Source organism: Silurus aristotelis (assembly GCF_946808225.1).
Source record: "Silurus aristotelis genome assembly, chromosome: 29".
Lineage (NCBI taxonomy): Eukaryota > Metazoa > Chordata > Actinopteri > Siluriformes > Siluridae > Silurus > Silurus aristotelis.
This window is the reverse complement of record NC_139602.1, coordinates 2,729,080-2,752,231: the sequence shown is the minus strand read 5'-3', so window position 1 is coordinate 2,752,231 and position 23,152 is coordinate 2,729,080. Positions and strand designations below refer to the sequence as shown.

The window sequence follows — 23,152 nt, the reverse complement described above, 5'->3', positions numbered from 1 at the left end:
TATTTATATTTATATATACAGTGAGGAAAATAAGTATTTGAACACCCAGCTATTTTGCAAGTTCTCCCATTTATAAATCATGGAGGGGTCTGAAATTGTCATCGTAGGTGCATGTCCACTGTGAGAGACATAATCTAAAAAGAAATCAGAAATCAGAATATATGATTTTTTAACTATTTATTTGTATGATACAGCTGCAAATAAGTATTTGAACACCTGAGAAAGTCAATGTTAATATTTGGTACAGTAGCCTTTGTTTGCAATTGCAGAGGTCAAACGTTTCCTGTAGTTTTTCACCAGGTTTGCACACACTGCAGGAGGGATTTTGGCCCACTCCTCCACACAGATCTTCAATTCAATTTCAATTCAATTTAATTAATTTTTATTTGTATAGCGCTTTTAACAATGAACATTGTCTCAAAGCAGCTTTACACAGATAATGCGGTGATTAAAAATGAATATGTTCTTTATGAGTAAGTTTGTCCCTGATGAGCAAGCCGGTGGTGACTGGCGACTGTGGCAAGGAAAAACTCCCCGAGATGGCATAAGGAAGAAACCTTGAGAGGAACCAGACTCAAGAGGGAACCCATCCTCATCTGGGTTACACCGAATGTCCATTTGTGGCAGGTATACAATGTTGCGGGGTGCAGTGATGATAATCAGAAGCGAAATGTATTCCTGAGTCAGTGTAGGAGACTGTTGACATCAACTACAGTCCAATCCATTCTCAAAGCTCCCGTTCTTACTCCGGAATTTCATGGAACCACCCAAGGCGTTGATGACAAACCTTCCCCAGCTGCACAGAGTGGCCTCCAGTCAAAGAGAACTCTATCCAGAGGCAGGCCTGGATGAAGTGGGAAGATCCACGGAGGGGAGAAGGGCAGGAACAGTGGTCACTGGAGCCTCAGGAGCATGTTTAACTCGACCGAGAGAGAGAGAGAGAGAGAGAGAGAGAAAGAGAGAGAGAGAGAGAAGAGGGTGACAGGAAGAGAAGGATATGGATTATTAAGTGTACCTATTGTTGCATGAGAGTTAAAGTCACTGTGCAGTTTGGACTCCGGCAAGACTCGCTATGGCAGCATAACTAAAAGGGAGAACCAGAAGGCAACACAGACATGAGGGATCTCTGGGATAAGAGACGACCCACCACACCACCATCAACAAACCTGAGTGAACGCGTGAATGTGAGGGGACGACAGCGTACAAATATCCCAGTTCACCAAACACTCTATATCAATGTTCCCTCCAGATCTGAGCCTTTACCTAAGAAAAAATCTACTGATTAAAGGCTTGACTGAATAAATATGTTTTCAACCTCGACTTAAACACTGAGACTGTGTCTGAGTCCTGAACACTGATAGGAAGGCTGTTCCATAACTGCGGGGCTTTATAAGAGAAAGATCTGCCCCCTGCTGTAATCTTCATTATTGGAGGAACCAACAGATAGCCAGCACCTTTTGATCTAAGTAGGCGTGGGGGATCATACTGGTACAGAAGTTCACTCAGATACGGCGGTGCAAGACCGTTAAGTGCTTTATATGTCAGTAGTAGTATTTTATAATTAATGCGAGATTTGATTGGGAGCCAGTGTAGACTGATTAATACAGGGGTGATGTGGTCATATTTCCTAGATCTAGTGAGGACTCTTGCTGCTGCATTCTGAACTAACAGATCTTCTCTAGATCAGTCAGGTTTCTGGCCTGTTGCTGAGAAACACGGAGTTTGAGCTCTCTCCAAAGATTCTCTATTGGGTTTAGGTCTGGAGACTGGCTAGGCCACGCCAGAACCTTGATATGCTTCTTACAGAGCCACTCCTTGGTTATCCTGGCTGTGTGCTTCAGGTCATTGTCATGTTGGAAGACCCAGCCTCGACCCATCTTCAATGCTCTAACTGAGGGAAGGAGGTTGTTCCCCAAAATCTCGCAATACATGGCCCCGGTCATCCTCTCCTTAATACAGTGCAGTCGCCCTGTCCCATGTGCAGAAAAACACCCCCAAAGCATGATGCTACCACCCCCATGCTTCACAGTAGGGATGGTGTTCTTGGGATGGTACTCATCATTGTTCTTCCTCCAAACACGTTTAGTGGAATTATGACCCAAAAGTTCTATTTTGGTCTCATCTGACCACATGACTTTCTCCCATGACTCCTCTGGATCATTCAAATGGTCATTGGCAAACTTAAGACGTGCCTGGACATGTGCTGGTTTAAGCAGGGGAACCCTCAGTGCCATGCATGATTTCAAACATGACGTCTTAGTGTATTACCAACAGTAACCTTGGAAACGGTGGTCCCAGCTCTTTTCAGGTCATTGACCAGCTCCTCCCCTGTAGTTCTGGGCTGATTTCTCACCTTCCTTAGGATCATTGAGACCCCACAAGGTGAGATCTTGCATTGAGCCCCAGTCCGAGGGAGATTGACAGTCATGTTTAGCTTCTTCCATTTTCTAATGATTGCTCCAACAGTGGACCTTTCTTCATCAAGCTGCTTGGCAATTTCCCCGTAGCCCTTTCCAGCCTTGTGGAGGTGTACAATTTTGTCTCTAGTGTCTTTGGACAGCTCTTTGGTCTTGGCCATGTTAGTAGTTGGATTCTTACTGATTGTATGGGGTGGACAGGTGTCTTCATGCAGCTAACGACCTCAAACAGGTGCATCTAATTTAGGATAATAAATGTAGTGGAGGTGGACATTTTAAAGGCAGACTAACAGGTCTTTAAGGGGCAGAATTCTAGCTGATAGACAGGTGTTCAAATACTTATTTTCAGCTGTATCATACAAATAAATAGTTTAAAAATCATATATTGTTATTTCTGGATTTTTTTTTTCAGATTATGTCTCTCACAGTGGACATGCACCTACGATGACAATTTCAGACCCCTCCATGATTTCTAAGTGGGAGAACTTGCAAAATAGCAGGGTGTTCAAATACTTATTTTCCTCACTGTATATATATATATATATATATATATATATATATATATATATATATATATATATATATATATATAGAGAGAGAGAGAGAGAGAGAGAGAGAGAGAGAGAGAGAGAGAGAGAGAATTTTTTATATATATTTATATATATATATATATATATATATATATATATATATATATATATATATATAAAACATACACTCATTCACGACGTCCCTTCTTTACTAAGATATTAAATAAATAAATAAATAAACTCCACCGAAAAATATTTTTTATCAGTAAACTTTTGTTTTATTTCTGCGCCAAATCTTTTTGATTCATTCAATTATGATTCATTATCAAATGAAGAATAAATAAATTAAACTGCATTTAATGTATTCAGGTATAAGCACTTAAATAGTAACATTCAAAACAAACACAAAAAATAAAATAATAAGAACAAATACCTATTTAGACATATTTAATATTGAGTGACCAAATAGTGATATCTGGTGCGACAACGCTGTTACTACATCTGACCTACAGCTGCTCATATGTGAGATCTTTATTTTTATAGTTTTCAGCAGACACTCTCATCCCAAGCGCCTTACAGTTATCTTATTCATAACATTTGAGCAGTTGATGAATGCTCAAGAGCCATGTTTAAGGGCTAAGGATCAGTGACTTGGTGGTGTTGGGATATTAAATGGTGGTCATTTGTTAATGAGTGTTGCAGGTTCCCAGTTGACCACTAGGTGCAAAAATAACTTCAGAGAGCTAAATGGGAGGCTGCACAACCTATAAATGGACCACATCTGCTAAATCAAAAGAGTGAAAATCATAATTACTCCACACTGGTAGATTCAACACATTTAAAATGTGTTTTAAAAAGAGGACATTGAGAATATTAACATTTGTTAAAAGATGGATGCATATTGAGTGGTTCTGGCTCACCTGCCCCTGTAGATGACTTTACACTGCCCCCCTGTGGAAATAAACCTTACATCTCCCACTAACCTACAGAACAGTGCTGGAACAGAATGTATTACAAGTACTTTAAACAGTAATGCATTTGTTGATTCACTCTTAAAAAAGACATGTGTCATGTTTCATTTATGTATTGATTATATATTTTATAATTCTATTTCAGTTCCTGGAATGCATTTAATATGAGAGGCCATGTGGCGTTAATTTTCTGTGATATCAATAAGATCAAAACTTTAAGTAAAATAATATTTTATTTGCTGGCTCCTAATTACATAAGGTATTTTAAAACTTCTAGACAATATTTTCATATTACTTTAAAGACATTGTGAAACACATAAGTGTAACTGCATGACTGTGGCCAGGGCAGTAGCTTTCTCTCACAAGAAGGAACTACAATATATAGTATATAACAGGAATCAACCAGAAACACTGAAATCTACTCTTGTCTATGTTTAAACCTATTTTGCTATACTGATTATAAGTCAAAGGAAACATTTACCAGTTTGTTTCAGAATACAACAAATCTGAATAATTAAACGCATGCTTTCTTTCTTTCTTTCGGCTTTTCCCGTTAGGGGTCATCCACATGTTTGATTTGGCACATGTTTTTACGCTGGATGCCCTTCCTAACGCAACCCTCCCCATTTATCCGGGCTTGGGACCATGCTTAATGTGAGTAAATCTTGTAATAGATGTGCTTTTTCACTTGTAATTAAAAATAAAATCTAACATAAGTTATAGGGAGAAAGAGTGTTTTTAACCTTGTGTTGTTGAGGATGAAGGTGGTGAGGTTGTTGATTTACTCTGAGGCTGTTCTGATGGAGGTGTTGTGTCTGGTTTTCTTAATTGTGTTGAAGTTTCTTTTCTTCCTACTGAAAAAAATGACTAAACTTGTCTTAAACTTATGTATTTAGGAGCCAGCAAATAAAATATTATTTTACTTGAAGTTTTAATCTTATTGATATCACAAAAAATTAATGCCACATAGCCTCTCATATTATATGCATTCCAGGAACTGAAATAGAATTATAAAATATATAATCAAATGGGGGAGTGGTGGCTCCAGCGGTTAAGGCGCTGGGTTGCCGATCGGAAGGTCTGGGGTTCAAGCCCCAGTATCGCCAAGCTGCCACTCTTGGGCCCTTGAGCAAGGCTCTTAACCCTCTATGCTCCGGGGGTCCCTTACGAGGGAAATATCAAGGTCCGTGACGTTGGGCCGCCTTCCCGTGGGCTCACCACCTGCAGGAGGGACCGTAAGGGACGGTGCTGTGAGGATTGGGCAGCAGTCGAAGGCAGGGGCCTGCTTAGACTGCTGCCCCTGCGACCCGAATTACGGATAAGCGGGAGAAAATGAATGAATAATCAAATACACAAATGAAACATGTCACATCTGTTTTTAAAGAGTGAATCAACAAATGCATTACTGTTTAAAGTACTTGTAATACATTCAGTTCCAGCACTGTTCTGTAGGTTAGCCACAGGGGGGCAGTGTAGAGTCATCTACAGGGGCAGGTGAGCCAGAACCACTTAATATACATCCATCTTTCAACAAATGTTAATATTCTCAATGTCCTCTTTTTAAAACACATTTTAAAATGTGTTGAATCTACCAGTGTGGAGTATTTATGAATTTTACTCTTTTTATTTAGCAGACGTGGTCCCCCCTTTTTAGGTTGTGCAGCCTCCCATTTAGCTCTCTGAAGTTATTTTTGCACCTAGTGGTCAACTGGGAACATTGCAACACTCATTAACAAATGACCACCATTTAATATCCCAACACCACCAAGTCACTGATCCTTGGCCCTTAAACATGGCTCTTGAGCATTCATCAACTCAAATGTTATGAATAAGATAACTGTAAGGCGCTTGGGATGAGAGTGTCTGCTGAAAACTATAAAAATAAAGCTCTCACATATGAGCAGCTGTAGGTCAGATGTAGTAGCAGCATTGTTGTACCAGATGTCACTATTTGGTCACTCAATATTAAATATGTCTAAATAAGTATTTTTTAAGTTATATTTTATTGTTTTGTGTTTGTTTTTAAATGTTACTATTTAAGTGCTTGAAACTCTACTAACTGAAAACATTAAATGCAGTTTAATTTAATTCTTCTCCATTTGATAATGAATCATACTCACCACTTATTTCTTGTCTCTAAATGCACTTCAGCTCACAAATGGAATATTTATCTTAAGGTAGTCACATGATCTATGATCAATTATTACATTGAGAAAATAAAACAAATAACAGATAATGTGAACACATATAAATAAATATCAACTCTATAAAAAAATGTAAACAGAGTAATGGAATTAGTGATGCAAGAGATTTTCAGAAGTGAGAAACAATGTAGTGGTTGTTGAGGTTTCCTGAAAACCAAACAGTATAAGAAAGAAACTCATTCAGTGTGACGGTTTCACTGTAATAGACTGGTGTGTGTGTGTGTGTGTGTGTGTGTGCAGAAGAATCAGTAATGATGAAGTGCTTGTATCTTTTGTCTGTTGTGTTTCATGTGGCTGCAGGTGAGTGAAGATATTTTCTATTTTCTATTACAGAAAGGAGAGAGAATATTATACAGTTCATAGTTCAGCTGCTTTGTGTTAATTTAATGTATTTTCTGTACAGATTGGGTTTACAGTAGGCCGTAGTTCAGCCCTGTTCCTAAACAACCACCCAAACACTGTCAAATGTTTCTCATTTAGAGTTTCATTAACAACAACTTTACATACTACAGTGTTATAATATTAATAGCTGTGCACTTCTAGTTAAATTGTCCAGAGAACAGCAGTTATTTTTATACACAAGGTAAATCTACTCATCATGCCTTGTGTTATAAAGTCCTTTTTGAGACCTGTTCAGCTTTGATCATGTGGATTTTTTCTTCCTGATTAACTTCAGTGTAAAATGTACTGATGAAGAGAGGTGGGATAATGAATAAGGAGGATTCTACAGTGAGATTATTTACAGTGTATGTTTTTTACACATTGACTGAATTATATCTATATATCTAGTCTGTCACTTCTTTATTCTAATCTCAGCTGTCAATAGATGCGTGTGAATTTCACACCTTTTTCTGCTGCCTCTCAGTCACTGACCACCATCTTCACTTCCTACGTCATGCATAAGTTACAGTTTATAACCTTTGAATTCTTGCATGTTTTAATTGAAAAAGAAAAAAATATAATAAAAAAAAATTAATTAAAGTCAACGTGGCACAAATAATTGAGCAAACATGTTAGTAAGTGGACTGACTTGGCTAAATTGTGTGTGTGTGTGTGTGTGTGTGTGTGTGTGTGTGTGTGTGTGTGTGTGTGTGTGTGTGTGTGTGTGTGTGTGTGTGTCTGCTAAATGTGGGTTTTATAATAACAGTTTATGTAATGTGAATGTTTCTAATGTATTGGGAAAAAATACATTACAAATGTTAAGTTTGTGGAAGTGAGTAAAAATATGCAGTGTGTTTAAAAGCACTTCTGTGATGTAAAGTAAAAGAAATAGAAATTAAAACGAACCCATTAAACTACACACACCTGGAACTTTATTTATTTCAGCTACAACATATTCTCCTATCTGCTTTCCTCCAGGTACAGTACATGTTGTTGAGAGAGTCTTTACTAGTGTTCTGGTAGAATGAGTTGGTTTGGAGGTGAAGGGTTGATAGTTATAGTACATTATGGATGTGAGATTAACTGCTGTACTGAGCTGCACACTGGGAAAGAAAACTGTGAAGAGTTTTGAAAAAGTGATCATAGTGATGAGAAATGTGTTTAAGTAACTGTAGAAAACTAACTGGAAACAGGTGAAAGAAATCTGCACATTGTGTAGTTTTACTTTCTCCAAGTGCTCTTTATTTTCACATGGAGTTGTAACATGGTGTCTAACCAGAGCTGCCTATGTGTACATTTCACTCTGGAATTTAAAAGAAATAATACACACATGAGCACAGGAAAGTGTAACACACACAGTAGTTACTGTAGGAACTGGGCTGAGAAACGAGATCTGAGATTTAAATGTACAGAAATTGTTTTATTTCTTCTTCCAATTTTTTGCATGTTGTGTTTCAAAAAACATTTTATAATATTGTATTGCGTATTTTATTTAGTAGATTGTGATGTTTTGTGTGTTTGTTTCTGTAGGCTGTGCTCTTTCTGTTAAATATCACAAAGAAATCACACAACACAAAGGTGGTTCAGTGCTGTTACCCTGCTCCTGCTCTGACCTGCACTCCAAACCTCAGAAATTCACCTGGGAGACCTTCAGAACAGGACACTGGACTGTGTTAAATGATGAACACTACAGTGGCAGATATCAGCTGTTTAATAACACTTCTCCTGCTAATCTGTCACTACTCATATCTGACCTGAGAGAAGAAGATCAGGGAGACTACAGGTGCAGCACAGGATTACAGGAACACAGAGACTTTAAGCTTTATGTTAAAGGTAAAACATTTAAATACACAATAAAAGTTGATATTTATTGTGAAAGCAGACTTGATGATCCTTCAAATGAATTATAGTTACAAATGTAATAAAATATTTACTCCATTTATCATAACTAAAGGGGAATTTAAATTCATATTGTGACACATCAATATCAAGTTATAAATAACAATAAATACTAATTATGAAAATCAGACTGACCTGAAACTGTGGACTGCTATCAGATTGGATGTGACAGATTTCTCAGTCTAATCTATGATTTATTTTGGTAACACTGTAGTGTTTATAGAGCTCCATGACACCTGTATAATCCCTTCATTATAACAGACATAAACCTACATAAACATTAATAAAGGCTTCAGTCGATGTCACTGTCACATTGTTTTGTGAATTTGAATGTAAATCTATAAAAGTTAAAGTTTATGTAAATATCTGATACATCAGAATTATATGTTATGTGACAAAACATTAAACCCCAAACTCACTGTAATTTACAGTCAGAGAAAATCTACATAACACACTTTACATAATGATCTAAAGAAAGTCGACCTGAAAAACGTCATAACACCTTTTAATGTCTACAGAAATCTGTCACTAGACGAGGTGTTATAACTTAACATTCACACTGAGAAACACAGTCTGTACATCTTATATTGGATTATTATTATTATTATTATTATTATTATTATTATTATTATTATTATTATTATTACTGTACAAACTGATGTTAAAGATAATTGTAGATTCAGCAGTTATTTAAATATAAAGAACCCAGTATAAGTTCAGTGTTGGGTATCAGAGTCCTGATATTGGATTCATGTAGAGAATTTAAACAGCTGATTGTCACATTATTTAAAAATCTCTTCTGGTTTGCAGCAGAAAATGTTGTGATTTACAAACAGGGAATATTAATAATTGCAGTATTTCTATTATTACCTGTAAATGTTCTGTTTACAGGCTGTGAGCTGGTGAAGAAGACAGGGGTAGAGGAGGTGACTGGGTTCATAGGAGAGTCTGTAGTGCTGCCCTGCGTCTGCACTGACCTACAGAACGACCCGAAGATGGTAACATGGACGTTTAATAAAAACAACTTTCAGGAAATTTACCCTAAACAGACTGGACATCACAGTAACAGAGTGAAACTGGTCAGTAAAAACTCTCCAGGAAACCTCTCTCTACTCATATCAGACCTGACTGAAGAGGATCAGGGAGACTACAGATGTTCTGCACAGGCTGATCACAGAGATCTGAGTCTGTCTGTTAAAGGTACATTTTTGTCATTAATGACTGTGAGCATGTTTTACTCCAGTGTCATGTGTCATATTACTAACAGTGATACAAACAGTTATTAGTTTCATTAATTTTTGTGATTCTGTTCAGTAGGAAGAAGAGAAACTTCAACACAATCGAGAAAAACTGAAAAAACACCTTCATCAGTACAGCCTGAGAGTAAAACAACAACCTCACCACCTTCATCATCCTCAACAACACAAGGTAAAAATACAGAAAAAGAACAAACACTTAACACAAACACTCAGTTTCCCTCTAGGTGACATCATTTACATTTTTTGTAATAAATGTAAAACTAACCCAGCCATTAGGGGGGCACAAGCCAGTGCACTCTTAGTGCCGGTCCCAAGCCCGGGTAAATGGGGAGGGTTGCGTTAGGAAGGGCATCCAGCGTAAAACATGTGCCAAATCAAATATGCGGATCACAAATGAGAATTTCATACCGGATCGGTCGAGGCCCGGGTTAACAACGACCGCCACAGGTATTGTTAGCCGACAGGGTACCGGTGGAAATTGGGCTACTGTTGGCCGAAGGAGGAGAAGGAGAGGAGGAAGACGTCTACAGAGACGGCAGGAAAAGGAGCAGTGTAGGAGAGTAGAGGTTCGGGTTGGTACTTTAAATGTTGGTACTATGACTGGTAAAGGGAGAGAGGTAGCTGATATGATGGAGAGGAGAAAGGTAGATATGTTGTGTGTTCAGGAGACCAAGTGCAAAGGGAGTAAGGCCAGGAACATTGGAGGTGGGTTTAAACTGTTTTATCATGGTGTGGATGGAAAGAGAAATGGTGTAGGGGTGATTCTGAAGGAAGAGTACAGTAAGAGTGTAGTGGAGGTGAAGAGAGTTTCTGATAGGGTGATGATCGTGAAGGTGGAGGTTGAAGGGATGATGATAAATGTCATCAGTGCCTATGCTCCACAAGTTGGCTGTGACATGGAGGAGAAGGAAAGATTCTGGAGTGAATTAGATGAAGTGGTAGATGGTGTACCTAGGAAAGAACGATTGGTGATTGGGGCAGACTTTAATGGGCATGTAGGTGAAGGGAACAGAGGTGATGAGGAGGTGATGGGTAGGTATGGTTTTAAGGAGAGGAATGTGGAAGGGCAGATGGTGGTAGATTTTGCTAAAAGGATGGAAATGGCAGTGGTGAACATGTATTTTAAGAAGAAGGAGGATCATAGGGTGACGTATAAGAGTGGAGGAAGGTGCACACAGGTGGATTATGTTCTGTGTAGGAGATGCAACCTGAAGGAGATTGGAGACTGTAAGGTGTTGGCGGGGGACAGTGTAGCTAGACAGCATCGGATGGTGGTCTGTAGGATGGTTTTGGAGGCGAAGAAGAAGAGGAGGAAAGTAAGGATTGAAAGAAGAATAAGATGGTGGAAACTGAAGGAGGAAGAGTGTAGTGTGAGGTTTAGTGAAGAGGTCAGACAGGGGCTTGGTGGTGGTGAAGAGGTGCCGGATGATTGGGCAACTACTGCAGGAGTGATGAGGGAGGCAGCTAGAAAAGTACTTGGTGTGACATCTGGAAATAGAAAGCAAGACAAGGAGACGTGGTGGTGGAATGAGGAAGTGCAGGAGAGCATTAGGGGAAAGAGGTTGGCAAAACAGAAGTGGGATCGACAGAGTGATGAGAAAAGTAGGCAGGAGTACAAGGAGATGCGGCAGCAGGTAAAAAGGGATGTGGCGAAAGCCAAGAAAAAGGCACATGAGGAGCTGTATAACAGGTTGGACACTAAGGAAGGAGAAAAGGATTTATACCGATTGGCCAGGCAGAGGGACCGAGCTGGGAAGGATGTACTGCAAGTTAGAGCAATAAAGGATGGAGAGGGAAATGTGTTGACTAATGAGGAGAGTGTGTTGAGAAGATGGAGGGAGTATTTTGAGCAGCTGATGAATGAGGAAAATCAGAGAGAGAGAAGGTTGGAGGATGTGGAGTTGGTGAAGCAGGATGTAGATAGGATTAGTAAGGAGGAAGTGAGAGCAGCGATTAAGAGGATGAAGAATGGAAAGTCGGTTGGACCAGATGACATACCGGTAGAAGCGTGGAGATGTTTAGGAGAGATGGCAGTGGAGTTTTTAACCAGATTGTTTAACAGGATTCTGGAAGGGGAGAGGATGCCTGAGGAATGGAGAAGGAGTGTGCTGGTACCAATCTTTAAGCATAAGGGAGATGTGCAGACCTGCAGTAACTACAGGGGAATTAAGTTGATCAGTCACACCATGAAGTTATGGGAAAGAGTAGTGGAAGCCAGGCTGAGAGAAGAGGTGACCATCTGTGAGCAACAGTATGGTTTCATGCCGAGGAAGAGCACAACAGATGCCTTATTTGCTTTGAAGATGTTGATGGAGAAGTATAGAGAAGGACAGAAGGAGCTGCATTGTGTATTTGTGGATTTAGAGAAAGCGTACGACAGGGTGCCGAGAGAGGAGTTGTGGTATTGTATGAGGAAGTCAGGTGTGTCAGAGAAGTATGTGAGGGTGGTGCAGGACATGTATGAGGACAGTGTGACGGCAGTGAAGTGTGCAGTAGGTACGACAGACTGGTTCAGGGTGAAGGTTGGACTGCATCAAGGATCGGCCCTGAGCCCTTTCCTGTTTGCAGTGGTGATGGACAGGTTGACGGACGAGGTCAGACAGGAGTCTCCCTGGACTATGATGTTTGCAGATGATATTGTGATTTGTGGTGAGAGTAGAGAGCAGGTTGAGAAGAGCCTGGAGAGGTGGAGATATGCGCTTGAGAGAAGGGGAATGAAAGTCAGTAGGTAGTAAGACAGAGTACATGTGTGTGAATGAGAGGGAGGGCAGTGGAGTGATGCGGTTGCAGGGAGAAGAGGTGGAGAAGGTGGAGGAGTTCAGGTACCTGGGGTCAACAGTGCAAAGTAATGGAGAGTGTGTTATAGAAGTAAAGAAAAGAGTGCAGGCAGGGTGGAGTGGGTGGAGAAGAGTGACAGGAGTGATTTGTGATAGTAGGGTATCTGCAAGAATAAAAGGGAAAGTTTATAGGACTGTGGTGAGACCTGCGATGTTGTATGGATTAGAGACAGTGGCATTGAGTAAAAGACAGGAAGTGGAGCTGGAGGTAGCAGAGCTGAAGATGTTAAGGTTTTCGTTGGGAGTGACGAGGATGGACAAGATTGGAAATGAGTTTATTAGAGGGACAGCACATGTAGGATGTTTTGGTGACAAGGTGAGGGAGGCGAGATTGAGATGGTTTGGACATGTGCAGAGAAGGGACATGAATTATATTGGTAGAAAAATGCTGAAGATGGAGCCACCAAGTAAGAGGAAAAGAGGAAGGCCAAGGAGGAGGTTCATGGATGTGGTGAGGGAAGACATGCAGGTAGTTGGTGTGAAAGAGGCAGATGTAGAGGACAGGGTGGTATGGAGACGGATGATCCGCTGTGGCGACCCCTAATGGGAGCAGCCGAAAGAAGAAGAAGAAGTAATAAATGTAAAACTAATCTCTACTATTAGATTTACATTATATTATGTGTTTATTAACAAGTTTTGTGCATTCATATGGTTTTGTTTCTGCTGTGTGTTACTTCTGTGTAGTGGCATTTATTTTGGGGGAGCAGAAGCACAACACACACACACACACACACACATACACACACACATACACACACACACACACACACACACACACACACACACACCAAGCATAGTGTTTCAAAGGTTTCGCAACCAATTTTCATAAACATAATGAGACACGAGTCAACTAATCTGAAACAGGTTTTGTCATTTTTTTTTTGTAGAAGGACAAAACACTTTACCCACATCGAGGACAACAGACACACGTACATCAGTACAGCCTCAAAGTAAAACAACAAACTCTCAACCTGCATCATCCTTAAAAACACCAGAACACGGTAACCAGCCCAGCAGCCTCCTTCTAGCTGCCAAAACTATTTATCAGCAACGAGAAAATAAAACTGTATTCTTACATTTATAACACATTTTTGTTGTCTTTTATTACAGTTTTTGGCATCGTGGCAGTTTTACTGTTGGTGATACCCGGTGTAGTGGCATTTATTTATTGGAGACGCAGAGGTACAAAACACACACACACACACACACACACACACACACACACACACACACACACACACAATGTTATTGTGGAGGTTTATGTGTGTTCTTTTTGGAATTAGATCAGGGCACGTTAGTCAGTGACTAAATAAGTTAGTGTAATACAGTCAGTAAGTGTTTTCTCTTTAGCAGGAAGAAGTGGAGAGAATGTGATTACTGAAGGACATCCAGATCGTAAAGGAAAGCAGAAGGATCAGGTTAGTGCACATGCATGCTTGGGTTCAATTTTTATCATCATGGGGCATCACAGAGTCAACAGTAAAAGACACAGAATTTATATTTTGTTATGTATAATTTTCATGTTCTGTTTTTCCTCAGACTGTACCTGATGTCACTTACTCTACTGTATCCCATGTGAACACAGCTGGAGCAGCACAGGTCCAGATCATCGATGGAGAAGAAACTGAATACGCCAGCATAATGACGAACTAATCCACAGTGAATATATAGAATAATGCAGAAAGCGTATAGTATGTTAATGCTCAAAAAAGTCTACTTATTTCCTTCAGTGTTTCTTGTTTCCTCATGATCAGTACTTCATTTTTGTGTATTCGGCATAAGAGCATGTTCTAGAAGCAGCATCATGGGTAATAACCATTGAATTCGTTGCAGCGGGTGTGGGCTTGTGGTAGAGCCCCGGTGCGGTTTATATCGAAATCATGAGGAAATTAAGTTGTGTTCATAAAAACAAAAAAGAAAAGAAAAATTTTTAATCACAAATGCAGATTCAGAATTTGACAGTGAGCTCATGCATTGAACAACTCAACGGCATTTTACTTTCAGCTGCGTCTGCATCACTTGCGTTTGTTCTCCCGACCATCAACCAATCAGTGCAGTAGTTTCTGTGGTGCAGTTTTTGCCCATTATTTTTTTTTATTATTCAGTTACCAATTTGCCACTGCTGAGCCCTTAACCCTCAGCTGTTTGGTTTTAAGGGCATCTACCAAATGTCATCAATGTAAATGTGTACCCTCTGGTTGTACCAGAGTATGGAATGAGGAAACTGGAGGCAGGCCTGGGTAACATGTGTACACGTATCTGTATTTGAATTCTCTTTTTTTTCCAGCTCTACACTCCATTCACAAACTTCAAAAACCCTTTTTTTCTTTTTTTAAAAAGGATTAATGTAGAAGGTCTTGTTTGTGGTTGTCGTGTGAATGCTGTCTCCACTGTATGTGTGTGAAATAATTTGTTGAGGTTTATGTAATAATGTTCTTACTCAGTGTAAAGTTTTTTCTGTGTATTACACCACATGTATTTACTAATGCTGTGAGAAACAGGAAGTAGCTATTTTCCCATGCCAGTTTGCCATGCCAACTATAGTAATGAAGTGTCTCATAGTGGTTATAAACTTTCATCATAGTTGAGGTGTACTATACTGATGGCAGTTAAATGCAGAAATGTTCATGCAAATTTCAGTCCTAAGCCATTGTGGGAGGCTTTTTTTGTTACCTACAGTCCAAATCCATACTCATAGTTCTTATATTGCTCAGTAACTTCATGGATCTTTAAGCTTTAAGGATGTGGAAATCAACAGCCTCAAATGTATTACTGTAATAATTACAGCTTACCACCAGATGGCGACAGAGTTCAATCCAGTAGAAGCCACAAGTAGCTGTGAAATTTCTTTTTACATACACAGCAGGTTTTTTTTAATTTCAGTAAATAACTGCATTGATATCATACAAGCCAGGGCCAAGCATTTATCTGTAAAAGCGGAATCAGGCTTTGTGATACAAAAATATGATACGTGTGAAACGATAATGATGATACTATACTATGTGTATAGTATGGGAGTTTTTTATAGGTTATATACATTATATTGAAGAATTTATGATTTTTATTAAATTATGAATTAGTTTATGGTTACAAATGGTTTTGTTTACCACAAGGGCCCTTGCATCATTTCCATATTGGTAGATCATCAAAATATAATGAAAAAGTTGTTTGGACACACGTTTTTCTTTTGCATTTAGTGAAACCATCATTTGTTTTAGGTTATATAAAAGGTATTTATTCAAGAAGGACAGTGATTGAGTGCTGAATCATATGACCTGGCCTTTATAACCACCTGATCTAAATCCGGTTGAAATGGTTTGGATAGTTGGACGGAGTAAAGGAAAAGCAGCCAACAAGCACTTAATACCTCTGGTAACTTCTTAAGAGTGTTGGAAAAGCATTTCAGGTGACTAAGAAAATGCCAAAAGTGTGTACATCTTTCACAGCAATAGGTAGTTACTTTGAAGAAACATTTTTTGGGTCATTAAACACGTTTTAATTTACTACATAATTTTTTATGCATATTTTTTCACATTGCAGTATTTTCACCTTTAGTATTAATGTACAATATTGAAATAAAATCCTATTTTTATTGTTTTTTTTTTCTATTTAATACAGTTGCTATTGTATTTGTTTTTTTTATTATTATTAAATTTATTGATGTTGAAATTTTTTATCTATTTTTTTATGCAGTTCCTATTGTATCTGTTTATCATTAGTAGTAATAGTAGCAGTAGTAGTATTTGAATTTCATTTATATTTCATCTTTTTCCTTGTAATAATATGCTGTCGTTTGGAAATATATTATCATAAATCTAAAAAAACAATTGTACGCTCCTGTCACAAGCTCGCCAATCTTACACCTTATTATCAGAGTTGTTTAATCACAATTTTGATCAAGAAACCGGTTTATTTATTTTTTTTTTACTTCTATCCACATTGGCATAATCCCGCCCTTTGCGCTGTGATTGGTTAACACATAATTGTGCGGCGCTCTCATTGACTGTACGAGTGGTTTGCTGGAGATTAACATTGGATAGCTGAGAGACTCAATGTCTAGCAAGTGTCTTTCTGTTTTTATATATGAGTGGCGTGATAAAAGTTTATAATTGAAAGTTCTGGTAAAATGAGGAGCAATTTTGAGTACTTTAATGGTAAAGAATTCATTTTAGCAAGATTTAAGCAAAGTTCAAATTATGGGGTGACCAGAGTATGTATATGACAACTTTCGATACAAATACATGTACCGTTACACCCCTACTATATACTGTGGTATCATCCTATGAGAGAGGGAAAAGTAATTTTAGAAGTTGATCTGTGCTTTTAAGTGTTTCACAATGTCATTAAAATACCATGAGAATATTGTCTGTGAGTTGTCTAAAATCACCCAGATATCTTCCTGTGCTTGTGTATGATGAGATAAAGTCATTCAATAAAGTCACAAATTGATGAACTGTCAGTATTTGTAATATAAAAATAATACCAGAATACGACAATATGTGTGAGGAGGGTGGACATGTACAAAAATGGCCTGTTTCTTTGCTGGATGTGTTTTGGAGCCGACTAAATGTTAATATTCTCAATGTGCTCATTCGCAACACACATATTAAAATGTGTTCAATCTACCAGTGTGGAGTGATTTATGATTTTCTCTTTTTTTTATTTAGCAGATGCAGGCCAGTGTTCCACTGATGTGGCCCCTTTCTAGGTTGTTCACCCTCCTATTAATCTCATTAAAAATCTTCTTCTTACACCTAGTGGTGAACTGGGGAATTGCAATACACATTGACGAATGACTAGTGGGATAGATCTAGCCCAATTTCCTATGAAGAAAAATATATGAATATATAAATGCTGTAATCCAGACAGATATATAGAAGTGGTAGCTTTGTATTTAATATCCCAGCACCACCAAACTACTGATCCTGGGCCCTTGAACATGGCTCTTGAGCTACCATTAACTGCTCAGATGTTATAAGATAACGTCTCTAGGTTACGAACGTAACCCTAGTTCCCCGAAGGAACGAGACGCTGCGTCGAAACGCTATGGGAACGCCCCTGCGTGACCACGCTCTGAACCACGTGTGAAATCTAGCCAATAGGCAAGCCGTGACGTCACAGGCGACATCGCGTAAACCAGGAAGTTACAAGATGGCTGTGCGGTGGTAGCGACATTAGCTTCTGCAAAGAGAGAAGGTAAGCACAGACAGGCACTCTGAGTCGCGTCCCGGGCCACAGCCTCCGGGCGCCGCGGAGGAAACATGTCACCAATGGGACCTACCCAGTGAACACGGAAACCCTCAGGGTCGAAGGGGTTAACCCTGCGGCAAACTGTACCTGCAAAAACACCAGAACTGAACCGACCGGGCAGTTAACTGGGTCCAAGTCATGGTGCTCACACCGTGACGCGAACAGTCGCCATCGGGCCCTTAGGGGCCACAGCCTCCACAACCCCGAGCGGGGGTGAACCAGGGTTCCGCCCGCCATCGAGGTGCTACCAGGAGTAGACAGACTTCCTCCCGGCGAACTCATTCCAGAACTCCCAAGAGCAGCGCGACTGGGGGAAAGGCGTACAGGCGTAGCCTCGGCCAAGACCGTCCCATGGCAGCCACTGTCTCGACAGGGCGTCTGCTCAGACATCCAACCACAAGAGTACCTCCTGCGCCAGTTGTTTGCAAGGGCGATACTGGAGGCCCCCCTGGTGGTCGATGTAGGAGACCACCGCAGTATTGTCCGCGCGGACCAACACATAGTGATCTCTAAGGACTGGGAGGAAGTGTTGTAACCCCAACAACACTGCCAGCATCTCCCGGCAACCTATGTGTCACAAGAGACGTGGGCCGCTCCACAGACCCCGGGCGGAGTGGCAACTCATGACCGCCCCCCCACCCCGTGAGGGAAGCGTCCGTCGTTAGCGTTATGTGACGACAAGGAGTCCCTAAAACGGGGCCTCGGGACAGAACGTAGGGTCCTACCATGCAACGAAGGCTCTAAGGGCACACCGCGAGACCTTGATGGTACGATACAGACTCCCTCAGGGGGAGAACCCTCCTGCCCCGGAGCCACCACTGGAGGGGCTACATGCGGAGAAGGCCGAGTGGAAAACACTGGACGCTGCCAACATAAGACCCAGCAGCCTCTGGAACTGCCTCACAGTGACTGGCTGGCCTGCTCCTACCCTCCTGACTGCAGTGAGGATGACTTCAAACCGGGCGGGAGACGGCCGTGCCCTTAACCCGGCCGAGTCCCACACCACGCCGAGAAAGCGGTTCTCCGCTCTGGGGAAAAGTACACTTTACCCGGCATTTCAGTCTGAACCCCAGTACCTTCATGCAACATCAACCAATCGTCGAAATAATACAAAATGCCGATGCCCTGAAGCCGCAGCGGGGTCAGTGAAGGCACGGGGTGAAGGCACGCACTCTGTGAAGGCAGGGGGTGAGAGCGCTAGGCCGAACGTAAGGACCGATATTGGTAAGCTTCGCCCCGAAAGCAACTTCAGGAACCTCCTGTGGGCGGTGAAGGACGGCTGCATGGGAGCATGCAACCTCCAGATCTAACGTATGACCATTCAGTCCTCGGACTTGACCTGAGACACGACCTCTCTAAACGAGAAACCTGAACCCGAGCCTCAAAAGTGAGTGGTTCAAGGAGTGGAGATCCAGAATGGGATGCAACCCACCGTCCTTCTTCGAAACAACGAAGCACGGGCTGTAGCAGCCTGACTCTCTGAACAAGGAGGAGGGAACCACCTTGATGGCCCGTTTCCTCAGGAGAGCACGCACCACCTGTCCCAGGACCAGAGCCTGAACGGGTCCCACCAGGGTGGGACACACCCCATTGAACCGGGGAGGAGAAGACGCGAACCGAATCGCGCAGCCCTTCTCCACGCAGGACCCCCGAGAGACTCCAGGCAGCCCTCAAGACTGACAGAAAGTCTCCACAGGGAGAACCAACCCCTCGGGGCTGGCCCCTGACCCACTCAGAGCAGCTGGAGCGGTGCACTGCAGCCGACTACACCTACTGAGAGGCGGCGGATCCCCCCCATCCGCAGCAACCATACGGGCGGAATACGGGGAGCAAACCGCTGGAGAAAGCTGCGCCCTGAACACGACCCGTGGCAGGGCTAGCAGACAGTCCTCCTGAACCCGAACAGCAGGAGCAGCGCACTGCGGTTGTTGAAGCCCCCTGAGAGGCAGCGGATGACCCCCATCCGCAACGAACCTCCAGGCAGAAATAAGGGAGTTAACCGCTAAAGGGAGGCAGCGTCCTGAACACCCTGTGGCAGGGCCGACAGACCGGCCTCCCGGTGGTGCCAGGGAGGGACGAGCACCGTAGCATGAGGTGCGCACCGCCCTCCAAGATGCAAGCCATCAGGCCTACGCACCACAGCCCGTTCACTAGAGGCGGGGACGACCCTCAGGCCGTCCAGCCCCTCCTCGTGCTTAGAGTGTCGCCATGGGCCCCTAGGACCTCCCCGCGGGAATCGGGTGGCAATACTCTCACCGGGCTATTTCACTGTGCCTGGACGTACCAGGGCGAGGCTGCTGCCGAGCAGCCCCATCGGAGCAGCGAGGAACTACCACTGAAACGCCACCGCGGTCTCCTGAACCCGCCAGCAATCGCCCTTACCTACAGCGTTACCAGGTCAGACCAGGAGGGGACACCATGGCGCTCAGAAGGAAGCTCGCATCATCCCCCATAGCAGGCCAGCCCAGTATGCCTGCAACACACTCATCGTGTGGAAGCAACCTGTAGCCTGACCTGCCGCGTAGCCCTACCCACCAGAGCCAAGCGGCTCTACGTAGGCAAACTGATAGCCGTCACAGACGCAACACTCGAGGAGAGATAGCTAGCTAGCGTCTCTACCACAAGCGGCATCGTCCCGTAGCCACCCCACTTAGCTCCAACAACATTCGCGCACAGCGAAAGAACATCGGAAAAGCACGCGCGCACACGGGCCTCCCAGGACCCAGAAACCTCAGTGTGCAGATCAGGGAAGGCGCTGAGGCTGTGACACAGGGCGCAGGAAACGCACAACCATCTCACTGGGTGCGCGCTGCATCTGCCACACGACCGGCCAAGCTAAATCCAAGCTAAGTCCGGCCCGTGCCACGACCTCAAGGAGCTCCACATACAGCACAGGCTGTTAGGAGTCCGCAGGCTTGCTAGCATCCATCATCTCATCCTCCTTGGAGAGAGAGACCTGCAATGCTGCGCCGCCCGCACCGGGAGAAAAAGCAGCTGCCAGGCATGCTTCCCCTAATTTCCCAAAATTTCATCCACCTCGGAGGAAGAATACGGAGCACAGCGTCACACACCAGCGAAGGAACCACAAAACGAGCGCAATCCCCGGGGAACGGGAGCTCGCCTCGCAGCCGGGAGCGCATAGCCAAACGGCTAAAATGCTAACAACCGATACCCTCGAGAGCCGACTAAGCCCACTCCTAAGCTAAGCAAACAACACATCGGCTGCGTGTCACCCCCCACCCCCCCCCCCCGAAATGAATCGGGGCAAGCAGGAAACACGCAGACGGAATTCTGCCTGCATATAAGCTCATGACTGCACAGATAACACACTCAAAGCGCTTACCTGAACGAGCAGAAGCTAATGTCGCTACCACCGCACTGCCATCTTGTAGCTTCCTGGTTTACGCGACGTCGCCTGTCTATGAAGTCACGGCTTGCCTATTGGCTAGATTTCACACGTGGTTCAGAGCGTGGTCACGCAGGGGCGTTCCCATAGCGTTTCGACACAGCTCGAGTTCCTGAAAGGGAACTGTAAAGCGCTTGAGATGATGTAGTAGCAGCTTTATTCCACGTGGTGTCGCCATTTAGTCACGCAATGGTTACTAATGTAATGTTTTTTACAATGGTTATATTTAAGTTATTAAAACTCTACTAACTGAAGACATTAAATACTATAAAACTTTTTTTTTATTTCTTTCGAATTTAATAACGAATCACACTTACCACTCATTTCTTGTCTCTGATTGCAGTTTACCTCACACATGGGACATTCATCTTAAGTTTGTCACCAGATCAATGATCAATTATTACATTGAAAATAAGCCTACAAATTACAGAAAATAAAAACACACATGAATAAATATCAGCTCTATATAATATGTAAATAGAGTCATGGAATGAGTGATGCAGAAGATTTTTAGAAGTGAGAAACGATGTATTGGTTGTTGTGGTTTCCTGAAAATTATACAGAGAAACTCAGTGTGACAGTTTCACAGTTGGGGACTGGTGTGTGTGTGAGTGTGTGAGCAGGAGAATCAGTAATGATGAAGTGCTTGTATCTTTTGTCTGTTGTTTTTCAAATGGCTGCAGGTGAGTGAAGATATTTTCTATTTTCTATTACAGAAAGGAGAGAGAATATTATACAGTTCATAGTTCAGCTGCATTGTGTTTATTTAATGTACTTTCTGTACAGATTGGGTTTACAGTAGGCCGTAGTTCAGCCCTGTTCCTGAACAACCACCCAAACACTGTCAGATGTATTAATTTGGAGTTTTAATTAACAACAACTTTACATACTACAGTGTTATAATATTAATAGCTGTGCACTTCTAGTTAAATTGTCCAGAGAACAGCAGTTATTTTTATACACAAGGTAAATCTACTCATCATGCCTTGTGTTATAAAGTCCTTTTTGAGACCTGTTCAGCTTTGATCATGTGGATTTTTTCTTCCTGATTAACTTCAGTGTAAAATGTACTGATGAAGAGAGGTGGGATAATGAATAAGGAGGATTCTACAGTGAGATTATTTACAGTGTATGTTTTTTACACATTGACTGAATTATATCTATATATCTAGTCTGTCACTTCTTTATTCTGGTCTCAGCTGTCAATAGATGCGTGTGAATTTCACACCTCTTTCTGCTGCCTCTGAGTCATTGACCATCATCTTCACTTCCTATGTCATGCATAAGTTACAGTTTATTACCACTGGTTTCTTGCATGTTTTAATACTAAATTCACATTTATAGATTATTTTTTTAAATAATTTTTAAAGGAAAAAATCGAATTTCAAAGTAAATTAATTTAAACCAAACTGGTACATTTAATTGAGCAAACAGTAAGTGGACTGGTTTAGATACATTTTCCTGTAACTACACAATACGTCACTTCTTTATTCGGGTCTTAGCTGTCAATAGATGCGTGTGAATTTCACACCTTATTCTGCTGCCTCTCAGTCACTGACCACCATCTTCACTTCCTACGTCATGCATAAGTTACAGTTTATAACCTTTGAATTCTTGCATGTTTTAATTGAAAAAGAAAAAAATCTAATAAAAAAAATTTAATTAAAGTCAACGTGGCACAAATAATTGAGCAAACATGTTAGTAAGTGGACTGACTTGGCTAAATTGTGTGTGTGTGTGTGTGTGTGTGTGTGTGTGTGTGTGTGTGTGTGTGTGTGTGTGTGTGTGTGTGTGTGTGTGTGTGTGTGTGTGTGTGTGTATCTGCTAAATGTGGGTTTTATAATAACAGTTTATGTAATGTGAATGTTTCTAATGTATTGGGAAAAAATACATTACAAATGTTAAGTTTGTGGAAGTGAGTAAAAATATGCAGTGTGTTTATGCTGTGAAAAAGCGCTTCTGTGATGTAAAGAAAAAGAAATAGAGATTAAAACGAAC

The 23,152-nt window shown here is 41.7% G+C and overlaps 1 protein-coding gene across 1 annotated transcript in view; it reads left to right on the top strand.

Moving 5' to 3' along the window:
- LOC310722481 (uncharacterized protein) overlaps positions 1-23,152 on the top strand; it is a 211,760-nt gene that overhangs the window by 169,144 nt on the left and 19,464 nt on the right. The window contains exons 19-22 of the mRNA XM_083534929.1: positions 8,034-8,336; positions 9,294-9,602; positions 9,717-9,830; positions 21,778-21,837. Coding sequence (XP_083391055.1) covers positions 8,034-8,336; positions 9,294-9,602; positions 9,717-9,830; positions 21,778-21,837 — 786 coding nt within the window. The remainder of the gene's footprint in view (positions 1-8,033; positions 8,337-9,293; positions 9,603-9,716; positions 9,831-21,777; positions 21,838-23,152) is intronic.